We start from the raw sequence: 24,597 nt of genomic DNA, 5'->3' as shown, positions 1-24,597 counted from the left end.
AGAGATGGTATCTTAGGAACATTTCCAATGAACCCTAAACCTCTCCACCATTACTTTCCATAAATGCACATTCTGAAATTTTTTTCTAACCTTGCATTTGCATATAAATGATTCTCCCAGGTCTGCTCATGAATTGAAGTAAATAATGTAATTAAAGATCATCTACAGGTGTGTAGCTGAGATTCTTAATAGTGTTTTCTGTTGTCTGAGGGAACTTTGGCACCCTTGGATTTGTTTAGGTTTTGCTGCCTTCCCTGCTGTTCTCCGCTCTTCCTTGTGACTGAAAAGAACAGACCCCTGGAGACTTATCAAGGATGCTATTGTGTGTTATACTGGGTAACTCGAACTCTTCAGAAACAAAAACAACAATAAGGAGAATGACATATTCTCTGAGACGTGATGAAAGCTAGAACATTGGGAAGTTTTTGTACCAAACAGAAGAATAAATAAACATAAGTAATAAGCTAACATCTGTTCTCAGGATGAAACACAGCCAAGCGGAAGCAGCCACTCCTGACCCAAGCTGGCTTCTTCCCTTCCAGAAACTTTTCTCTCTTGCACATTTACCGCGACAACCCCATTATTTCAAAGCTGTCCTTAAATGCCACCTTCTCCGTGAAACTGCTTCAGCTAAATTAACTTCTTTTTGCCCTCAAACTTGCCCATGGTGCTTTCACTATCAGCACCCTCCATCTGGGGACTTAATTAATCTTCTTGAGCCTTGATGTTGTGATTGCAGTTACTTAATTGCTCCGTGGGCCGAACAGGGTCATTTTGTCCTCTATGCATTATACATTATAAACTTCTGGCAGCCCAAAGTGCCTCTTACATTTCTTTCATGTCCTTGGCAATGCCAAACACAGAGAAGGCTGACAGAATGGACTCTGGTCTGCTAGAACACAGCCATTCTGTTGCTATGGCAACTTGGTTCCTCTCAATCATATGAGACCCACAACTGTGACACTGATATTACTGAGTGGTCCTACTGAGTCAGGTGAGAAGAAACTCATGTCACCGTTACACATCTCCTCAGTGAGTGGGTTCTTGTAGTCCAGCCAACGACGGAAAAGGAAGAGCACTGCGTGACACAAAGGCAGCCATAATGGCAGGTAATAATGGTGGTAGCACTCTAGGACAAGTGCTTCCTAGCCATAAGAACTGCACTAGCAACTTGTCTGAAGCATGCATTAGTTTTCTCATTTGTAAAATGAGGATTAAATGCAGATAGGGTAGGAACTAGAGAGAGAGCTCAGACCTTAAGAGCACTGGCTATACTTCCAGGAGATCCAGGTTTAGTTTCCAGCAGCTAATGACAGCTCACAATCATCTGTAAGTCACAACTCCAGTACCAGGGGTTCTGATGCCCTCTTCAGTCATCCATGGGCACCAGGTTACACATATAGCACACATATATACATGCAGGCAAAACACATATGAAAATTAAAAATTCTGGTAGGAGCTGCAGGGAAATCTTGGTGGTTAATGTGCTGAAGCTAGCATGAGGGCCACAGTTTGGATCCCCAGCACTCCCCACCCCCACTTAATGTCAGGTATATATAGTCGCCTGCCCATAATTCCAGCATCTGAGAGTGGAGAGCAAGCTGGCTATGAAGGAGCTGCCTCTGTGAGCTCTGGATTTGCCTGAAATGCTTCGCCTTCTTGAATAAGGTGGAACAGCAATTGATGATTCTGCTTATCAACTTCAGGCATCCATATGCACCTGTACCACATGTGTGTCCCACATATGTAAACAGGCACACACACATGCACACACTGTGTACACACATACACCTCAGTCACGTGGAAATGGAAGAAAAAATAAATAGCTGAAATAGTGACGGTTGCGATCATTCAATGCTCATTATTGTAACTCTTGTCTTAAAGGCTTTAACTCTCTCAGTTCCTAGAATTCTCATATCCACCTCATGGGTGGGTATGAAAACTGACAGCTGTGGAAACTGAAATAGCAAGAGATCAGTAACGCCCCAAACAGGTCTGGGCAGGAAGGACTAACAGACTCCTCCAGTAAGGTGCTGCCTCCTATAGACTTAACCTCAGATGGTTATTGTAAAGATGAACAAATAATACATTTAAAATGTTTAAATACATTTTATATTTGAACTTAACTGTAACGTTTAAAAGGCAGTTGATGCAGAGAAATCAATGAATGCCCGCTGAATTACCTTCATCTGTAGGCTGGCAGTATTATGGGAAATATACACATGTATAAAAATTCAGCCAAACCAATATTAAAAGCAATGCTAAAGGTTAGAGCTGAGGGTGCCAACTGCAGAATGCCTTTCTTTAACCAGCATCTTAGCCCATATGGGACGAGGAGGTGGCGTTCTTCAGGTGCACAAGATGACGTGGGTATGAACACTGCGTAAGCCAGGCTTGCAGCACATTGCAGAGCCCACGCTGCACAGAACAAGCGTGTCCTGCGAAGCCAGAGAAGCGCCGAAGAGAAAGATGGGCAAAGAGCAGGGCAGAGCTCAGCGAAGACTTCACAAGGGAGGCCGCTTTGGCATTCCAAAATGAGATTATCAATAATTTACTTGGAAATCCATCCTCCAGCTCAGTTAGGAGAATAATGATACAAATCAGAAACACTAATAGTATTAATAATTAATCAGTCCCACCATGTGTTTGAGGAACTAGAATGTTCTGTACATTAATTATTGATTCTTCAAACCCTCTGACTGGCGAGTCAAAGAAGCACAGGTCTGTGAATACAGCTCCAGTCATTGCTCATGTATTTCTTTACCTGTATTCATTTCTGTGTGTTTCTTTTCCCCAGTTACAGAATGGAAGTGGATTCATTCCATAAACATGTATTTAACATATGATCTAAACACAGGGCTGGGACTCAAGGACGGTGCTGGGCCCTCAGTCCAACAACCAAGGCATCGTGAAATGTGTGCTTCTCTTGAGAAAAAGACACTGGGTACATTATAGAGACTTGGCCAGTTATGAAAGTCACTCAGAGGACAACATGGTCAATCGCAGAAAAAAGAAATGTTCTAGAGAGGTCCAGGAGAACAATCATCCCCTGGATGTCAAATCGAACACTAGATTCCTCCAATGTGTTGCTATTTCTAATGTTATTTCATATTTTTGGCTTAGAATTTCCTTTCCTTCATACACAGGCCCTGTCTCTGATTTTTTTTTTTTTTTTTTTTTTTGCCTCTGGTCTTTCATAGTCTCATCTCTTCTTCTTCATCCCTCTCTCTTTCCTTCTTTTTTGGTTTTTCAAGCATAGCCCTGGCTGTCTTGAAACTCAGTCTGTAGACCAAGCTGGCCTCGAACTCACAAAGATCCAACTGCCTTTACCTCCTGGGTGCTGGGCTTAAAGGCATGCACCACCACCAACCAGCCTTGACATTTATTTCTAAAAGAGGGTGAGTTTCCTTGTGTTTCCGTGAACACTTGACTTTGGTTGACCATCTTTAAGCAAATCCCTGCTCCCTCTATCTCATCCCTCTGCTCCCTCCTTATGTTATCACTCTGCCCCACCCCATCACACATCATATTTCCCTTCCCACCTTCAAGTCACACGGGTTCTATAAGCCTTCCTGTCCCCTTCCTTGAAACCTCTTTCTCCTCTCATGGACCCCTATTTAGTGTCTAGACCTCTACCCACACTCATTCACACATAACTATTATACATGTATTATACATATTATATATAACATATACTATACATATTACATATAATATATATGTTACATTACAGGCTGAGGCAAAGGAAAGAACTCCATGGGTGAAGAGCTTGCTGCACAACCATAGCGACCTGGGTTTGAGCCCCAGAACCCATATAAAACAGCTGAGCATGAGGGGCGTGGTTATAAACCTTGTGCTGGCTAGGCAGAGACAGGCGGATCCCTGGGGCCTGTGGCACAGACGGCCTACCCTTCTTCGAGAAGCTTCAGGCTGATGAGAAACAAGTCTCCAAAAACAAGGTTGACAGCAGCTGAGGGATGGCACCTGGGGTTGATCTCTGATCTCCAAAAATATACTTACATAGGTGCAGGCACATCTGCACACATGTGCATGCGTGTGGCATACATACACACACACACAACCACTAGAAGCTAGGATCTACATACGACAAAGTACGAATGGCATTTGTGTTTCTGAGACTGGGTTACCTCAATATAGTTTCCAGTTCCATCCATTTTTTTTTTATCCTCTACAAATTTCACTGTTGCATTTTTCTTTAGAGTGGAGTGAAACTCCATTATATGAACCACATTTTTGCTATTTACTCATCTATTGATGGATATCTCCGCTAATTCCATGTCCCGGCTATTTTGAATAGAGCAGTCAGGTATCAGGAAATGGCTTGCTCTCGGGCTTACTTCCGCCCTTCTTTACACTAGACACGTGCACTTTTATGTTTGATACCTCCGCTGAGGACGTCTAGCAGATGACAGCACCGAGCACATAGACAGGACAGTGTGGTTTTGAATGGGCAGCGACGTAATGCTGTCAGCGGGGTGTATCTATCTTTTATTCTCCTCCTACAGGCTCAAGGTGTGGGGTTATGTTTGACTAGTCCCTGGCTCTTTACGTAAAATAAATTGATACTGAAATATCATGCTTATCATTCACTGGCAAAAAAAAAAAAAAAATCACTTCCATGATACAAACATGCTGTGCTAACTACTCTATCACAAACTTTTAAATGTGATTTACATTACCATCTCCCTTGGCACTGTAGCGTAAATCTCAACTCTAATAGCTTCCATTTGTATCTTTGAGTTTAGATATTTCCCATTCAAGAGTGCCCTGTAAATAATTACGCAGGAAACTGTCACAAAACTCTTTTGTCAAATCTACCCCCTGCTTGACTCACAGCACTAAACCCAACGTGGAGCCCAGGGTGCACTGTTTTCTGCCTCTAGACCGTCTCCCCTGCACCATGGAGCCTCCTCTTGGGATGCCCCGACAGGCTTTTCCTGAGGCTTTGTGTGTGTTGTTTTATTTATCGCAACAGTGTTGCTGATCTTGTCCTCTAACTTTAACCCTTAAAACGTAATCCTCAAGTCAATCTGACATGACAGGAAATACTCACAGATGCCGAAAGAGGTTCAGAAGTGGCTAATGCCCAATCCCACAGTGGCTTATGCCAGACTGTCATTGCTACCCAAGTAATATTATTTTGACTTCTGATTATTTTTAGTTTTAAAATATAGAAGAGGCTTTTCCAGATATTTACCTTAGTTATACATGTAGTAGTCATTAAAAAAATAGCATACAAAGAATTCGATTTCATAGTGTTGTTCTTCAAGCAAAATTTGTTTTTGCCTTTCCTCTCTGCCACACTTATGTCCCTCCCCTCTCCTTCTCGGTCCTTCATACTTCTAAAAGCACCTTTCAGTTTTTAATATCCTGTGGGTCCTCCTGAGCTCTCCTACCTTTTCTTACCTCTTGTTTCCCAAGCCATGGTTTCCTATCTAGTTTAGTATTCTATGTGTAGTCTCAAACTGCCTTATTTTATATATATATATATATATATATATATATATATATATATATATATATATACAAACACTTGTTAGGACACTCTTACGAGAGCTAATACATGATTTTTCTTTTCTGGGTCTGGGTCGCTTAATCTAATGTTCCTGCAAGTTTCCCAAATTCATTATTCTTCAAAGCCGCTGAGTCTTAACCCAACACATCATTTCAAGATCCAAATATACTCTTTAACCCTAAGCTACCATCTGCTCTATCAAGCCACCCCTCAGCACTATGTAACATACAGTTTTTCGCGTATTACCTTGCAATGTCTACATTCTGAGTATTAATAATGCCTTCTTAAACAAACATGGATAGCAATGCCGCAGGCTGGCATAAGCCACTGTGTGACTGGTCACCAGCCATCTCTGAACATGTTGACATCTGTTACATGCCAGGATTTCCTGTCATGTAAGATTTATTTATGGATTAAATCAATGAGCATGTGTAGAATGATTGGGGCACAGTAGACAGTACAGGAAACAACCATCATCACCTCTAATTTTCAAGGACAAGGAAGAACTTATTAAATGTTTCAGATCTATAATCCCCTGGGCACCAACTTTGAGGCATGTACACAGGAGAGCTCACAGAAATGCAATGGACCAGTAAGCTGACCAATAAGCTGGCAGAAATGCTATCAACTATATTATTTTTAAGTTTATCTAGTTGTTGTTGATGTTATTATGATATTTTTGCTAGCTTTGCTCCTCCAGTAGGAGGAGTGACCCGCGCTCACTCACGACTGGCATAGGGTAGGACTATCAGGACTGACACTGTCAGTTCCATTTCTCTACACTTTGCTAAACTCTTCTGTAGTCCAGGTGCGAATCTCAAGTGATACAGAAGTTGTTTTTTCTTAGAAGAAAAAGAAATCCAGGATTTCAGTTTTTAAAGATTTTTAAAGTTTTATTTTATGTGTATGAGTGCTCTGACTTCATACACACCAAAAGAGGGAGTCAAATTCCATTATAGATGGTTGTGAGCCACCATGTGGTTGTTGGGAATTGCACTCAGGACCTCTGGAAGAGCAGCCACTGCTCTTAACCACTGAGCCATCTCTCCAGCACCTAATCCAGAATTTCTAATTTTAATTATCCATAACTTTTTCCAGGTACATAGCTCAAGGCCTGGGTCTGAGGACCAGTTCAGTTGTGAAGTATACAGGTGATGCTAAAGCCAGACAGGTTGGAAGACATCATCAAATATTTCAACCTTTCCCCTATTTTTAATATGTAATATCCAGCCAGTGAATCTCTTTTTCTCCAAGCCCTAAATATTAAAAGAAAAATAGATGGAGCACTCCAGTTATTAGACACAGTATTTTTCCAGTAATATTTGTACTACTTTTGTTTATTATTCAAATTTTGATCATTATCCATGACATGAATGAAAACTAGTCACATGTGAAATATTTATAAGTGAATTAAGCAATACAAAAAGCTCCAAGGTTTCCAAATACAGAAAGTAATCCTTACTTGTTATTATATACTCACCACTCAAGTAACAAAATCTTTAATGATCTGCTAGCCAGCATTAAGCATAATTAAGCAAAACATATTTAAAAAATTATCTCAGTTATTTTTAGAGTCTGACTTGCACTTAGTCTCTAATCATTGCATAACATAACCATGAGAAATCCACTGAGCAATATGTGGGCCACAAATGAACAACAAACAACAAATTAATTACACATAGAAGTATTAATGAAATGTGCAGTGACGCTGGAACCAGACAGCTTACCATTTAATCACTGTCATCTGCTGCTGGCTTTTCAAGCCGTAAAAACCCACATTCTTCTCTCTATTATTTCAAACTATCATTGCTGTTTGCTTTAAAACTTTTAAACTCTAATCATATGTGAGTGCGCAGTGTGCAGGTGCCAGCAGAGGACAGGGGCATCGGATCCCCCGGATCTAGTTAGCTGCGCAGATGTGAATGTTGGGAACCTAAGGTCCTCTGAGAAAGGTCCTCTTAACCACAGAGCCATCTCTCCAGCTGTCTGAAAGAAACGACTGTTTAAAGCAAAATCAGTCTCCAACAGTTACAAGACACATGCACAAATGCCTTCACACACATACATAATACTTCTCACAAGTGTTACATTAGAAAATTATCTTTAGTTTATTCCTTTTGTGACCATGTTCAACAACTCTGCTTAACTAATTATAAAAATTGGCCATTGGAAATATTTTTTTTTATTTAATTCCTCTGACAAAAATATCAAGCCACTATTTTCCTTTTCAGGACATACATGGCACTGACTAGCTCATTAAGTTCCCCTTCAGCTAGAAAAACAAGGCAAAGAAATGCTAAGATGTGGACTCCTTTCTTCTCCAAATCTACCGTCTTGGACACACAGAGACCCCTAATCATTGCAAGGGGCAGGTTAAAGTCACAGTATGTCACTGGACTGATGGAATACTTCATCTGTAATTTTAAAATGATTACTTACTAAATGGTAATATTTTGTGTATATTGGAGTAAATTAAGCATATTATTAAATTACTTTCACTTGGCTCTTTTGATTTTGCTTTTTGATTAGGTTTGGTAATTTATGCTTTCAAGGGCTCGGTTCATTTCTTCTAAGCAGTTGGGTTCATGTACATACAGATGTTCTGGGCTCTTTCTCATTATACATTTAATGACTATGGCATTCATAGCAAAGGCCTATTTTTCATGTCTAATATTGGTAATTTTTGCCTCCTCTCTTTTTCCTTCTTAGTCTGGCTAGAGGTTCATCAATTTAATTGACCTTTTCAAAGAGCTGGCTTTTGGCTTATTGATTTTTCTATTGTGTTTCTGTTTTCAATTGTATTGATCGCTGTTCTTTGTCATCTCCTCCATTCTCCTTGCTTTAGTTTTAATTTGTTCTTATTTTTCTAGTCTCTTAAGCTTAGATCAATTTAGGGTATTTATTCTTTCCTAGATAAGCATCTAACTCCCTAAAATTTACACATGCCTCCTCCACGTTTTGAATTACAAATGTGGCCTGCCCTTACAGTTAATATTATATATTCCTATTTATCTCTGCTCTAAGAAGTGTGACGCTCTAGCAAAGCATTTTCTTTTCAACACATTAATAAAAGTTTAATAGCTTATGGGACCACTGGACCAAAAACACTCAGGCACTCAGAAAGCAGTAAGCAATAGCCTTGGGTACTTTCAATTTCTCTAGTTCCAATTATGGAAAACTCGGGGTGTGTTTTGAGACTCTTCATGGAAAAAAAAATACATTCCGTAAAGTTGAATCTGAGGTATCCAGTTCTTTAGGCCCCTGCCTAGTGACAGGGTACTGGGCTTCCTTTTGAGACAATCAGATCACCATCTGTCTGATGGGAGCTATGGAGTCACTCCTTTGCTGTCTCACTTTCCTAGCTCAAGCTAGTACCTAAAATATGAAGTGGGGACTGAAGAGCCAGGGTCTAGCCTTATTCTCAGGGCCATGCTCTCCACCACTGCATTTTTCCAGCAAGTGGAAATGTCACAGGGAGGGGAAAAAAAGGGTGTGAATTCACCCCAACCACCTGAGTGAGACGAGAACATTTGTCCTATTGGTTCCAAGTCCAAGCAAGTTAGAAAGAACCCCCTCTATATTGTTCCTACTAACGTGTTGTGTTTGTAATCCCCTGAGAGGACAAATGTTTGCCTCGAATTCTGAGGAACAAGCAGGTGGCTTTAGGGAGGGGATCAGAGTCCCACATGTCACCATGCTACAGTACAGAGCTTGAGGGTACAGGTAATTTAGAAGACGGGCCTAAGGTGTGGAGTCACAAGTTCACCTTAGTCCCCTGATGACGAACAGCTAGATGGATTTGTCACGTGAATGAGAGAGCCAAGCCAGCTTAAGATCCATTAAGCTCTGTACACTTACACATCATTGCATATTAAAGGCAAAGATATATCTGGGCTAATGCTAATCAGGAAGGGATTGTATCCAGCAAAATAGAACAAAGAATTCCTTCATTTTCAGTTAAGTAGAATGCATGCTGATAAATTTTCCTAGAAGGAGGATCTGTCACCTTCCAGCTAGAGCTTGAAAGGCACATTGCTCTCCTACAATTAACCCAACCCATCTCAAGTTAGTATTATATTTTATGTTATATAGATAAATTATATATATAATATTATATATTATATAAATTATATATTGTGTTATATAAATATATAATATGTAAATTATATATTATATGTTATATAAATTATATATTATGTTATATAAATATATAATATGTAAATTATATATTATATATATTATATATAACATAAAATATAATACTAACTTGAGCTGGGTTGGATTAATTGTAGGAGAGCAATGTGCCTTTCAAGCTCTAGCTGGAAGGTGACAGATTATATAATATATAATATATTATATTATATATTAGAAGACAAAAAAGGGAGATGACATGTCATGTTCCATTACCTGCTCTCTGCAGCATAAACACATTTCAACTTCCTGAACTGGCAGATTCCATCCTGCCTTTCCAAGTCACAGACCAACAGCTTTGTCATTGCCAATAAGAGCTATGGGCTCTATTTTCATTTGCTGAAGATTACATTCTTACAGAGGGCTGTCTTCCACATAAGTTCTTTATAGGTCAGAGGCTGTAAGGTTATGAGGCCAGAAAACAAACAAACAAACAAACAAACCACAATTGTGACTGAAGAGCCAGACAAGCAGGTGAAGCATTTGTGGGACAAGCTGACAACCTGAGTTGGGGCCCCAGCCCCTATGTGAGAGCCTATCAGACACAGTAGCACACGTATCTCTCATCCCCAAGATCCTTCACAAGGATAGGAAGCAGAGGCAGAAGTCCCAGTTCGCAGGCCAGCTAGCCTGGCTTACACAGCACTGAATGACAAGGGATCCAACTCAAATATGGTGGAAGATGAGAAATGACATCCAAGATTATCCTCTGACCTCCACATACATGCTGTAGCTTGTATGTGCCCCCCCACACACGAACAGTTAGTTATACGCATATACCATATACACACAAAATGCTCATGCACATAGCCTCACGCACTTGTAAACATACACCACACACACTCTCACACACCCACACACCTGAACTGTCAGGTACATTGCAAATATTTCTTGCCTACTCCATGGTTTGCCCTTTGAATTCATCTGCGGTGTCTGGACCACTCATATTCACTTTCCAGGCAGTAACAACTACCTTCTTCATCAAGTGTTATCTGATTTCCCTGACAGAATCAATCCTTCTTCTGCATGTACTATTTTGTGCATATCTGTGTGTGTCGAGCGAGAATTATAAATCTTCCCCTCCTGATACTGAAGCTGCAGGGGGACCCAACAGCCAAGCGTCGTCACAGATATGATCTTTGATGCTTGCTCATTCGTTTCTCCTCCGAGAAGCGTGTCACACAAACCTCACTGGCACTTCCACACCAGCTTCTGTTTTAAAGAAGGCTGGTCCTATTTCTTAACTCCTTCTCCATAAAAATTCTCAATTTTCTTCTGCCCATGATTATTCATGTGCGAATGCTACCTTCACTGTCCTTAGAAGGTACTAATGGCTGCTGATGCCTTTTGCCCTCATCCTCTGTTGCTATGTCCTAAGCTATCCCAAATTCACATTGCCTGAAGCAGTCATTTATTTGCTCAGTTAGGGAAGAAGACAGGGAAGGCTTTCTGGAGTCTACAGAGACACAATGGGGTCTCAATGGGGGCTGGAGCATCTCTCCCATGGCTGGCAAGTTAGCTGGGACCTCAGCAGCTCACTGTTTGGGCTGATGAGATCGCTCCCCTGCAGAGGGTATGCTGTAAGAGGCTCAGCTCTAAACCATGAACACAGTGCAGCCAGCGTTTTGAAGCTGGGGCCCGCACAAATACCCAGCTTCGTCTATGCTATGTTCTGTTCGCCAAAGCAGGGGAGGGGTCTGCCCACTCTGGAGAGAAGGGACACAGGCCTTCACTCTCCATCACAGGAAGGATGAGTACTTTAAAGCATCTCTGCTCTACCAGAATCTCGCTGTGTAATAGCTCTTCCCAGAGATCTCAGAAGGGATGTCAGCGTCTCCTGCTACCCAGACATGGTCTGGTTCCTGCAGAAGTGAGGAGGCTTCTCTTTCTTACTGAGTCCGTGTCAGGATACACAAATATGTAGATATACACGCTGTGTGCCTTATGTTCCCTGGAAGCCCTTCAGCTATTGCCAAGGGTCCCAGTGTTTACTCCTGAACCAAGAGCTAAGAATCTTCCCTCCCCCTGTCTGCAAAACTGTCTCCCTCTATAATTTTTGTACCTCTGAAAATGAGCTCATATCAACATTTCCTCAATAATGGATAGTCTTTCAATTTATGCTTCACAGAAACAAGTCAAGGACTCCCTAGAAAATGCTAAATTAGCATTTCTGCTTTGGCTGGACTGTGCTCTGTCATATTCAATTCACCTGTTGGAAACATAAAGCCTCATGCAGCAGTAATAGGGCCCTTTTGGAAGAGGCTAGGTTGTGAGGCCTCTGCTCTACAGATGGATGAACACCCATGCCAGTAGAGGAACTTGAAGAGAGACAATTTAGTCCCCTTTTGCCTTCTCTCCTGTGACGACACAACTCTCTTGTCCTTTGGATGGTGCTGCAGTAAGGCACCATCTTACGAGCTCAGGCTCAACTGCGAAAAAGAAATGTCTTTTCTTTATGAATTACTCTGCTGTGGTTCTCTGTGATAGTAGCACAAATGGACTAAGATCATCTCTCACATGCCCTTATAAGAACGACATTTTACTATATTATCCACAGCATTTTCTAGCTCTAAAGAATGTTATTCAAAATGAGCCTCCTGGTCACTCCATAGCACATACAGTTCGCTGAAATGGAATAACTAGGAAAGGAAGCAACCAGCAAACTAGAGTACCATAAATGATACAAGGAAAGTCACCATGCAAAAATTTTTGTTGTTGTTTTTTTTTTTCTACAGAAGTTCCTCAGTGGCAAAACTTAAGCTTTCCAGAACTTCTGCTTTGTCCCACCTTATCTCACTGACCTCATCCACACAATTAGATGCTTCCCATGACTAGAACACCAAGGCACAAGTCCACCTGCCATCTCCCTTTATCAGCGACAGGGAAATCAACATCAAGATCAGGTAAGATCAAGATATTTACTCTCACCAATGTTAAAGAGGAACTAGAAGCTAAGACTGCTCTGGCTTTCTTCTCACGCCTCCCAGATCTGGGTCCCACCTTGGGACAGGCAGGCAAGAACTGGGCTGGGGACACAGTTGTCACGGATTGAATTGTAGCCTGCATCTCTTCAGACAAGGTGGAGATGTCTGGCCTGGCCTGCAGAAGCAGAGAGAGGAGGGAGCCCGCAGCCAGAATGGGCCTCAGAAACAGCTCCATTTCCCCATGCTGGCCACTCCTTTCCCCGACTCTCACCAGCCAGGCAGCACATTTTCCTGTCTTCGCTAGGACAGAAAATAGAAATATTGACAGATGCTTCCCTCAGTAAGAACCAGCTTTTCAGGATTCCAAGGTGGACAGAGGACCAGCAGCTCTCCAGCAACTAACCCTCCAGGCCTCTGGAACTAGATTGGGGCTGCCAAATTCCTGGAAAATCTGGTTCTAACCTCAGCGAATGAATTAGAAATAGCCAACAACAGGGCAAAGAAATTTGATGAGAGGTAAGGTCAATTGAGCACAAAGCAAATAATCCTCTTTCTCCTGTGCGTGCGTGCGTGCGTGCGTGCGTGCGTGCGTGCGTGCGTGCGTGCGTGTTTTAAATCTGGGCTGCTGCTAGGAGATGTCACCTTCATTTGGGGTGTGTATTCCCTATACCCACAGCCACATTGATTAAAGCAATCAAGGCAATGCCCTACAAACACTCACAGGCCAACCTGACAGAGATAATACTTGAATTGAGGCTTCATTTAAAACCAACCATTGCACCACCCAAGCTTATTATTTTCTACTAGGGGAAATGTGTTAGTGTTTCCTCAAAACCTAAGCATGGAAATGCAATCCAGCAATTTCACCGCTACATGTTGACCAGAAAGGACTAGAGTTAGGCGCCAAGCAAACACTGTATGCCAGTGTTGGTTGCAGAACAATTTACAAAAGACTGACAGGACACAGTACACGTGCCCACAGACAGGCAATTCAACAAAATACAAGTTGAACATCCTTCACCCCAAAACCTGAAAAGTCCTCCAAAAATTTGGGGTTGGAGAACTAGCTCGGTTGGTACAGTGCCCGCAGAGCATGAAGACAGGAGCTCAAAGCTCCAGTCCCCCGTGTAAAAGCTAGGCACAGGGACCGATGTCTGTAATTTAGTGCTGGGAGGTAAGACACAGGAGGGTGGTGGAGTCATTGGCTAGCCGGCCTAGACAAATCCAGAGCTCCAGTGAGAGCATGTCTCAAAACACCAAAATGGAGGGCAATGGTGGAAGACAGCTGATGTCTTCCCTGGCTTCCACATGCACCCCAAGCACATGGTTTATACAAGTGTATTGTTACACTGTAGCATCCCCCATCATTCACTTATTCTTTGCTATTTATTAGACAAGAAGAAGTGAAATTCTTCTACAACATACATGCAAATATCATACGATAAGGAAACAATACCCATAACGTAGTAATAACAAAAAGAGAAAATATGTAACAATTTAATTGTTCAACTGTTTCAGCAGCATTCACCATCCACTTGTTCTTTTGGATAAAAAAAAACAAAAACAGAAAACTAGAAATATTTTTCCAGTGGTTTTTACATAATTCAGGAAAAGACAAAAAGAGGTAGGTTATTAGAAAAGAGTCATTCTGTTATTGTTAAAAATGAATTATACACACAGAAAAAAAAGAAAACAAGCCAGGTATGCAAAGTCAAATATATTATTCCATTTATATGTAGTGTCTGGAATAGGCAAACGCATGGATAGGAAAAACAGACTATGTTGGAGGCAGAGACAATAATAGGAGTTACTTCTCAGGAGACACGGAGTTTCTGTTTGGTATGAAAAATCTGTTTTTTAAGATGCACAGTTGATGGTTGTCTACTCCGAATGTAATCAGTGCTACCGAATTGAACACAGATAACTGCTTAAGATGGCAGACTTCATAGTGTTTATATTTTGGTTCAATAAAACACTATTAAATACATTCTGAATAAATATAGCAGCTTAATGGCAGTAGTTCACGCTTTCCCTTGTTTAAGGGAAATTCGAATATGAGGATTTCGGTGTTACTCCCCATGTGTTCTATTCACAGCGGGCCTGTTTCTAGATGGGTAATCAGGAACAGGTAAAGACTAGCCACGCCGGGCACAGGGCTCGTCTGGAGCAGGAAGCACTAGACTTCTTTTGTAATCTCTCTGAAGGGCCGTCCTTCCTTCCGTGAAGGCTAGTGCCACATGCCCAGGACAAGGGGCTAGTACCTAAGAGTCTCTTGGCACCATAGCGAGTTCCTCTGGCCACTTAGAGATGCAATTAAGAGGCAGACTCCAAGGACAGCAGCGTCCCAAAAGTCTTCCGACCTCTTCCTTTCTGCACCAGCTGTGGGGCACAGTCAACAGCAGCCACGGCAGGTCTGTACCAGCTCAGGTCCCCCTCTTCTCCTTCCTGGGTTCCTTCCTTCTCTTTGCAAATAACTTAGCACCATGTGGGAATCAGGAGCCCCTGGGAGTTAAACCTTTTTCACATGATTGTTGTCACCACTGAAAACAGGGAGATACATTTTTTTTCTTTTTTCTTTTTTTTTTGGCTACTCGAATGGGGATGGTTAGCACATCGCTGAAGGCAAAACAAAATCCCTCTGGGCACAGAGATCACCAGTTTTAGAAACACTAAGAAAAAGCATGTGCTTCCAGCGTTATCCCTTATTCTTCATTATGAGGGTTTGAAATAATTTTCAGTGGAAGGCACAACTTAGGTTTTCCAGTAAATGTTCACATTAGCCTGATGTATTCATCATTAGCATAATAATTATGCCACGTTCCCCCTCAAAGGCAGCACATACTTCCACAGGGCGTTACATTTGTCTTCCCCGATCTTCCTTTTGGAAGTGTGAAGGTAACTGTTATTACCCTAATTTTTCAAATATATTCCCTCACCCTGGAGAGGATAAGTGTTATAATAGACCAGAAGGGCTCCACTCTTGACTCCAAAACCCTCCCAGAACTCCTTCCAAAATATCTTTCTCTATAATTGGAACATACTGCAGGGTCCATATACTGGGAAAGACTAGAATGAGCATTAAACATTAAATATGATTGGCTTCTTGAACTACTAACATCCTCTTTTTGAAAACCTCACATTTTAATTAACTTGAGAGCAACCACTTTCTGCCACAGGTTAAGCTGTGATGACCCTGATAGCACAATAGGTAGTCAATTAGTTGAGATCCATTAAGAGCTTCAATTACCATTATTTTTAAGTTGGCATATCTGAAATAGACTCCAAACTTCTTGATAATTTCCGCTCTCTCTCTCTCTAAACAGTAAACAAAATTTTAAATACCAATACAGTTTGAAAGTCGGGCCTGATAATTAAACTGCTCAGGGGCTGAGCTGGCTAGGCTACTAGGAAACAGGTGGGTGAGGGAGGTTATGAGAGGTGGCTAATCAGAGGCTATGATTGGATCCATAGGTGAAGCCCGAGGTTTTTATCTGAGAGCTTACATTGTAGACCGGTTTGCAAGGAGAAAGAAAATGACTCCAGATTCCACACCACATCATGATAAAACCCAATAGATTTTCCTTGGTGTCCTCCCTCTTTATCTTGCAGATAAAGACCTGGCATTCAGAAGACTTAAGTAGTTAATCCACAGCCTGAAATCTGGCCTAAAAGAACGAGGTATTCAGAATCTAGAGCCCAAAGTGCCCTGAAAGGCAGATGGAGCCTGTTAAATGGAAGCCCTTTGTCCAGCTGAGATCCAGGTGGATTCAGATGCAGAAATAAGAGCATGGATCTGGGGAGGGCCACACTGTTCTACCTAAGAAGGAGTGTCTTCTAGCCTTCTCTCAAAGAGAACGAGGGATGAAAAGCCATAGTCCCAAAGGCCCAATCCGCCATCAGTCACCGGGCATGATTCATCAGTGAACCAGGAAATACCAGACAGCACGAGTTAGTGGGAATTGAGAAAGGAATGTAGTTTTAGGTCCAAATTAGGTCCCGCAACTATTGGCAGGTGCAGAGAGAGGAGCTGGGGACCCATGGACCATGGGGAAGCAAACCTCAGGAATGGTCAGGGAACAGTATTGGGTTTCTGCGGTTGACAGAAGGTTCAAGAATGTATTGAAGCTTTTTTTTTGGTAACAGGAAGACTTTGAATTGTTTGTCAAGTCACATTAACTTGTGACATAACTGAAGTTAAACAAAGGTCTTTTGATTTTTGGTCCAACGTTCTTTCACATTTGGTGTTGTTTCTTTTCAATATACACAAGACTTCCTGAATGACCAGGGCCTGCTACCTTGAGTGCCAATTCAGACCCCAAGCCCCAGAGTAAGGAGCTGTCAAACAAGGGGGTAAATACCAGATTCTAAAGGTTGTCTTCTTCCGCACTGATCCCTCTTTTACCCTCTGGGTCGTTTTCACCCAATTAATTACTTTTTTCACAGTCTATAAGCAGATGTAGGTTAGACTTGACTCTTGAGTTAGAAATCAAATATGCATTTCAGTCTACAAACACCACAGAGAACCAGTATTATTAAAGTCCGCTATCACAGAGCATCCTGACCAATTCAGGACTCTGAATCTTCACCAACCCTTTTTGTTTTGGTTTTGGTTTTTCGAGACAGGGTTTCTCTGTGTAGCCTTAGCTGTCCCAGACTCACTCTGTAGAGCAGGCTGACCTTGAACTCACAGAGACCCACCTGCCTCTCGCTCCCCAAGTGCTGGGATTATAGGAGTACTCCACTGCACCCAGCTTCATCAAGCTTCTTTGATCTTCACAGAGTTATCTATTTCCTTACACGTGAACCTTATGACACAGAGCGCGAGCTTCATCCTTCTGTTCAGAGGAGGGCAGCACAGGATTTTGCACTCTGTCTGTCCTTGTCTTGGAAATATTAGGGATGTTTCTCTTTCTGTTTATGTTCTCTACGTGAATCCCACAGATCATGAATCAAATGCTGGGATCTGGACCCTCCTAGTACAGGACACCATCTCCCCGGGAAAGGGCACTGTCTGCTCTCTGTCTGCTCTCTCACCCTCACTGAGTTGGCTCCTTGTAGAGCATGTTGCCTAAGAGTGATGCTCCGCATTCATGTGCCTGTAGTGTCTGCTCATACCCAAAGCATTAAACACAGAATGAAAAACACTAGGACAGCTTTTCATTTTGCACTGAACCTCACACTGGCTTTGCCCTTACTTGCCAAACCCAAATCAGTTTTAATTTTACATTCTTAACTAACCACAGTGCATTGGGTCTGATTTTACTAACAATGTCATCTGGTTTCAAGAATTCTTAATACTAAGCTGAAAATCGGGTGTTTGTTTTAACGATTCCTCTAAATTGTTCTTATCAGAAGGTCACGTTAGCAACAAAAAGGTCAGCTCTGATGTTGTGTGTTGGTAACTTAATGCATAGAATGAAAAGGTAGTGGAGTTTGTTTTCACTGAGGTAGCCAGTGGGGGGAACTCTTAATTCTGAAAATACTGAGAAATATTGTCCCTCTCTATTTCCCATTGCACTAGGGAAAATTAAAAAAAAAAAAAAACACAGCTTACTTATTTCATTGTACATGTCTATGTCTGTCCACATGTGTGTTCTTGTGGAGGACAGAGGTCATTCTTAGGAGTACCATTGATGGTACTGGCAGGTAGCTCACCAATTGGGCTGGGCCAGCTGGTCAGCAAACTTTGGGGCTCCTCCCATTTCCTGGGCTGCCATGCTTGGCATTTTTCCACAGGTTCTAGGGATGCAACCTAGGTCCTCATGCTTGCAAGGTAAGCACTCCACTGACCAACTGAGCTGTTCGTCTAGCCCTTGATGTTTCTTTCCTCTGCTGATTCATGAGCACAACAGCAGTACTTCTTGCATTATTTGACAGCATCATATTAAAATAGCAAAGCCAGCGGCGGGACCAAAGGAACATGAGAACTGGCATCCTCTTCCTTCGTAGTGTTGCCTTTGCTTCAAATATGACAGTCTTACCTTAAGCTTGGCCAGGAGCAGCTCATGGTCATGAAGCAGTTTTTTGGTTTCATCTTGACTGCTCCCAATTTCCAGGAGATTGGGCTGTGATTCAGCCAGTTGGAGTTGTACCCACTCGCCACACTAAAAATCAAATGTGAAACGAGCTTTTATTCTCTCTTGCCTGTCCCCTTTCCTCACGTCTTAATTTTAATTTCCAGGCACGCTAAGAACACTTCCTCCTTCCACAGTGATGGCCTAACAGGTTGAAACCCAACAGGTCTGATACAAACCCACGTTTTGTCTTCTCTTATTCTTAGAACAGGGTTGTGGGTTTAAATTCTTTAAATTTCCAAGAGTTATGTGCATTAGATGATGTTTCAGTCTCCATCTCTAAGTCACTGGATAAACCCACACAGTTGTAGCCTCACGGACAACTCTAGACCATCAGTGACACTTCACACAAGTAAAGTGGGAGCTTCACCATGGACCAGACCCAGGCGTTCCTCCTCCGTCTATACAGACTTTGTTCTCTGAAGAGGCCGAGGTGTGTTTTATTTGCTGGAGTGTGGACTGTGACTGGCAGTCCTGAGAAACAGAATCTGGTGAAAAAAGACTTCCCCTCTCTTTTTAAAGTTTGTATGTTCTCTGTACTTCTGACTGCCCAGCAGGTTACTCCCCAAGCATTGTGACTCAGTCTCCTCTAAGACTATTTTAAGTTTGCAAAAAAAGTAATGTTTACTTTTAAAAAAAGGCATAGACTTGCTTCTTCACCCTCCCTGCTGGGATCTGCAAGTTGCCCAAAGCATCATTATTTGTGTGTGAGTGATCAGTTTTCACAGTGAGGCTTTGATGCCCTGGCATTCCCACTCAAACCTCTGTGGGGGAAGGGAAGGGCACCTGAGCTAAGGTCCCGTTTGTTGTAGAGGACTCTCCCAGCACTGGGAACTCAGCCTTGAACAGAACCTTAAATTCCAGGCTTCCACAGTGAATCACTTTGTTCAAAGTCAAGTTCTGTTTCCTCCTACAAAATTTTCAAATTTTGCAGCAATTAAATTAAAAGCTGGCCTCCTTGCCAGCTTTTTTCTTTTTTTTCATTGTCAGGTTTGCTTTCATTACACATGAATATTTTTAGGTGGAAAATCATCTAAAGAGCAAACTTATATTCTACAGGGTTTTTTTTTGTTTTTGTTTTTGTTTTTTCACAATTATTTCAGTCAAAGAAGAACAAAATCATGGAGGCCCTCTACAACCCACAGATGTGTGGCCAACTTTGCAAACAGCTAGACAAAAACGTTAAGCTCCAAATGGCTGCACTTTCCTGCTCTCAAGAGCTGGTTTACTATACAGTCTGTGGCAGTCTCTGTCCCCTGAGAGTGGGAGAAGTGTGCAGTGCTGCCTTTACCAGTGAAAACCAGTTCTGGGAGGCCCTTGCGGGAATTGCTGTTCTCCATCCTCCTCAGGACAGTGCCCCACTCTGACCTTCCTCCTCCCATCCCCATCACACCCACTCAAAAAATCACAGGCACTGGCCTGCTCCACCAGGTTCTTCACCTGTCATTCCTGGACCTCTGTCCTACTGTGCTTTGCTTTTAAGGACCAAACTGAAAGTACTCGGTCAAGTTTGTTTGAAGTCGCAGTCGATGGCTTTCTAAGCTGGAAAGCAACTGGCAACTTGTAGAAACTTAGCAGCCCTCTGTCACTGATTTAAGTGATTGGGATCACTTGTTACTCTTCATCCGCTCTGTTCTGTATCCTGTGAATGTGGGCATTACCCTCCAGGGCTCTCAGCACACCAAAAAGCTCCCCTCCCCCCAGCCACACAGAGAAAAGAAAGCTGTGAATTTACCTTGACAACGGCTATGACAATCTTGGAGTCCCCAGCTTGCACGGCTACAGAGCTGACAGTGGTGGTGGACACACCCATAGGGGGACTTCCTCCGCAGGACATGGCACTTTCGAAGCAGGGTTTAAGCCCTGAGCAGCCTCTGAAAGGATGCTTGTCTGCTGCTCATGTCAGAAGGCTTCCATGGGGCTGCCGGGACTCATTCAGGGAACGCTCTCTGCTCATACTGGTTACCCAGCCAAAAGGAAAGAACAGGAAGTTAAAAATAGACAGCCCCATTGAGCTTATCGTGAGGGAGGGGGAGATGGGGAGAGAGAGAGAGAGAGAGAGATCGTACCAGCCACACCCCTAGTATGGTAACCATAAGTGCCTGTTATTTTTGCCATTATCTGAAACTGGAGGGACAGCTTTGAGCACTTTGCCTATCAGCTGATGTCTGATAGCTAATGGAAAAAAAAAAAAAAACAAACTCTATCCTGACAACCCAAATTAGTTTTGCCACTGAAACTAAACAGTTGTAACTATGGGCTTTGAAACCAGAAAGTCACTGACCTGGATATCAATCTTTTCAAGTCTTCTTCATGCAAAGAAAACTACTAAAAATGACCTTTTTAAAAATTTCTGGTTATTTGTTTGAGGAGTTAAGTCACAAAGTTGCTCAAAATATTTTTAAGTTAGTCTGTTACCTACAACTTAATGGACTTTGCCAAATGAAGTCTGTGGAATGGTCACATTTTCTCAGAGCTTCCTGGGGGTATTTTTAAAACATTTTACCCAGCACTTATCTGTAAGCACACATCTCTTGGGACTTCTTTATGATGGTTTTCTGAACAGTATCTTCAAATTCAGCTAGCAAGCAGCTGTTAGGACACTCAGCACTCTGCTGCTACTTTTTATCTATATCAAGAGATGGTTTTTTTGTTTGTTTGTGGACATTTGTTTTTCTTTCTTTTCTTAACTTTTATCCCCATTTGTACCTGGAAAAAACAAACAAACAAACAAACAAACAAAAAAACATCTGCAACTAGCTTCAAGTCAGAGTCAGGATCACAGATTAATCCTATTGCTCGAAGCTCTGGCTGTGTCAGAAGTTGTCTGTGGTATTAAGCAGCAGCTGTTGGATCCCTGACAAAGAACAGCTGAAAATAACACTACTGAAGCTTAGGTCAGAGGTCAGAGGCGAACACATCAGAGACACTGACTCCAAATCTGATGAAACCATTGGAGATCTCTGGGATGGAAGCTACAGCGGAGGGCAGAGCCAAAGGAGCCCATTCCGAATATAAGTCCCCTTAGCTCTGTGATAAGTAAGGCGTGTTACACTGGGCTGACTCGGAGAGGTCTGAGCAGGCACCATGGCTTTCTTTTGCCAAGGCTTCCGGAAATACTCTTCAGCTGAAATGTATGGGGATATGCATACATACACACACACACACACACGGGTGTCAGCAACGGCTGTTCTTTCCAAGAGCGTGCCATGGCTGCTCGGCAGGCTGCGCACAATTGCTTGCCCATGGGATTCTCTTCTCAGCATCTGGCTACTGCTCTGACGTGATGGGAGCTGCACCAAGATCCCCGTTCCTAGACTGAACGAGCTTCACCTGACACCATCAAGGGACCAGCAGGAGCAAGCAAGATGCCAAGATGATGGACAACGTAGAACATACTTAGACGGTTTCGTTTCAGGGCAGGGCTGAGGAGCTTGTGGAGAAATACCACCTTGGGATATGAAAGGCAGTTCCCTCCACTGAGTCAGGATATAAACTAGGCGCACAGAGGGCATTGTTTAAGTCCTTATCCATCTTGCCAACCAGAAGAGCAAACATCAACCTGCAGGCAAACAGCAGGCTTTCACCCTGAGTTAACTCTGGGCCTGGAAACTGCAGGGCTTACGAGTTACACTCAAGAGGGGAAGGGAATTTGGAGCAGCAGGCTGCAGAGACCACAGGCTAAGGCAGATGCGCCATTCACAAAGCTTCTCTTAGGACGGAAGACTGTATAAAGGGTTTGGAGGACAGCACGGGACTTCAGAAAATGGCCATCAGTTAGAAAGGAGGGAGGGAAAGAAGAGAGAGCACAAGGCTGAAAGTCTAGTTAAACCCAAGGTTTGAGGGCGAGGGAATTAGAAATACGACTTTGTTAAAAGATTAATCCAGCTACTCAGCAACATACTTTGTGTGTGGATGACCTTTCTCTTAATTAGATGGAGCGGGTCCAGGGTATTGCATGAAAAAAGAAAGAAAAGTGTTCTATGCTTTGGTGGACACGAGGCAAATTGCATACATCCATTTAAGTGGATTCTTGTTAAATTTTACTCTGATTTCTGGTGTTGAGACTTGCAAAAGAATTGAATAATTATATTTTTCCTTTTTTCCCCCCTTTTTGGACCCTACCCCTCAGTACCTTAGTAGCCTTCTCTGTAGAAACCATGCTGCTCAGGCCACAGTATCAACGTCTTTTTTTTTCTGCAAAGTCTTGCTGTAGCCTTCATCTGGAGCGGTGCTTCTCAGCCTTCCTCACGCTGTGACCTCTTAACACAGCTCCTCATGTTGTGGTGACCCTCCCCCATGCAGAAACTTACCTCAGTGTAACTTCATAACTGTAATTTTGCTATGGTGGAGAATCATAATGTAAACACCTGTGTTTGCCAGTGGTCTTTCTTAGGGGACCCTGTGAGGTCAAGAACAGGCTGAGAACCACTGATCTAGAATAATGCTGAGTTACACAGCATGTCACTAACTCCAGCACATACGTGGAGAACAGTTAGTAAGAAACACATCGTGCTAGAGAAGGTGCTACACTGTGCTCAGGTGGATTTTATTCATATTAAAGTGTCTGTGGAAACCTCCGGTTACAGTGTATTTATACTGCCTATCGTCACCCCAAAGGAAAAAACCAAAACAAAGAGAGCCTTGCAGGCATTCTCCTCCTTTGAGGTTTATAGGCCATCCGGCAGAAGTTACTACCCTTCTCTGCTCGTCCCTCTGGGAAATGGCTGTTTTTATACAAACTCAATTTCAGTGCAAGAGCCGCTATGGGGAATCATAAGGCTATGGCTGAACTCGGTAACGTTTCAAATAGCAGGTTCTTAAAGAAACAGAGAAAGCTAGTATCTGAAGACCTTCTGAACAGTGTTTTCCAGCTCTGTGTCCAAACACGGTTTCTTTCCTGCACTGTGTACAAGGTTTTCTTGCATACAGTCTTCACACCTGCTTTCAGGTGTTTCTCTTAGTACTGTTGTTAGGTTTTGACTTTACACAGACAAATTACATAGACCCAATATAAATAACCCAGAGTAAGTATATTATGGTCCCATTATTTGTAGCATCTTTGTCAGTGATGTCTTCTTTCAATATGAAGGATGAAACATGTGTCTATTAGTATCAGACACTATTCTAGACATTAGGCACATAGCAAAAACAAGGTTCATCCATGATGCAGTTTGCTCTCTGGTGGGGGGTGGAGACATACCCAATTAGCTGGCAATCGTGCAAACAGAACAGCTAGATGATAGATGGATGGATGGACAGATAGAGGGCAGACAGGTGCATATACAAACAGAGTGATACACAGAGCACCATCATGTAATGAGAACTACAAGGGAACACAGACGGGGCAAGGAAAGTAAAAGTAAGTATAAATAGGGGAAGAGGAAAGCATTTTAGGAGGGTCAGTAGAGGTATAAATAGTGAGATTCTAGTTGAGACTTGGATTAAATAAAAAGAGCAAGGCAAGCGGGTATGTCAGGGAAAGAATCTTCCAGGCAGCTGGGGCCTGTCTTTATTCTTGAAAGGCATCCAATAGTTACTGAGCTAGGTGAAGACAGAGGAGGAAGATAGAGCTAAAACTGACAGGTGGCTGGCCAAGTCACTCAGGGCCCCTGAGTAAGTGCTGCTGGGTCCTGGCTTGCCGAGATGACCCTGGTTTACACCTGTTCTGCCATAGACCCCTTTCATGATGAAAAGAGGCCATTTGGATGGTAAATTATGTGCTAAACCTACTGGTAAGGCAACAGTGATGTTTTGGGATTCATTCTGAGATGGAAAACTATTGCCGGGCTCTGGTCCAAAGCATGGCATCATTTGATTTATTGTTGCTATAGAAACTCTCTGTGGAAAAGAGACTGTCAAAGTCAGGCAC

The 24,597-nt window shown here is 42.5% G+C and overlaps 1 protein-coding gene across 5 annotated transcripts in view; it reads right to left on the bottom strand.

The window, feature by feature from the left end:
- Positions 1 to 20,962, bottom strand: part of Ccdc141 (coiled-coil domain containing 141) — a 163,832-nt gene extending 142,870 nt beyond the window's left edge. For 3 of the 5 annotated variants that reach the window (XM_060390409.1, XM_060390408.1, XM_060390410.1), the window contains exons 1-2: positions 20,461 to 20,769; positions 18,633 to 18,755 (exon numbers count right to left, since the gene is read on the bottom strand). In XM_060390409.1, coding sequence (XP_060246392.1) covers positions 18,633 to 18,755; positions 20,461 to 20,562 — 225 coding nt within the window. In that variant the 5' untranslated portion in view covers positions 20,563 to 20,769. Of the gene's footprint in view, positions 1 to 18,632; positions 18,756 to 20,460; positions 20,770 to 20,794 lie in introns of those variants that run through there. The other 2 variants (XM_060390407.1, XM_060390406.1) reach the window with 2 other exon arrangements.
- Between the last annotated feature and the right edge of the window lie 3,635 nt (positions 20,963 to 24,597).

This window comes from Meriones unguiculatus, chromosome 8 (genome assembly GCF_030254825.1).
Source record: "Meriones unguiculatus strain TT.TT164.6M chromosome 8, Bangor_MerUng_6.1, whole genome shotgun sequence".
In the NCBI taxonomy this organism is placed as follows: domain Eukaryota; kingdom Metazoa; phylum Chordata; class Mammalia; order Rodentia; family Muridae; genus Meriones; species Meriones unguiculatus.
This window is presented reverse-complemented; position numbering and strand designations above follow the sequence as displayed.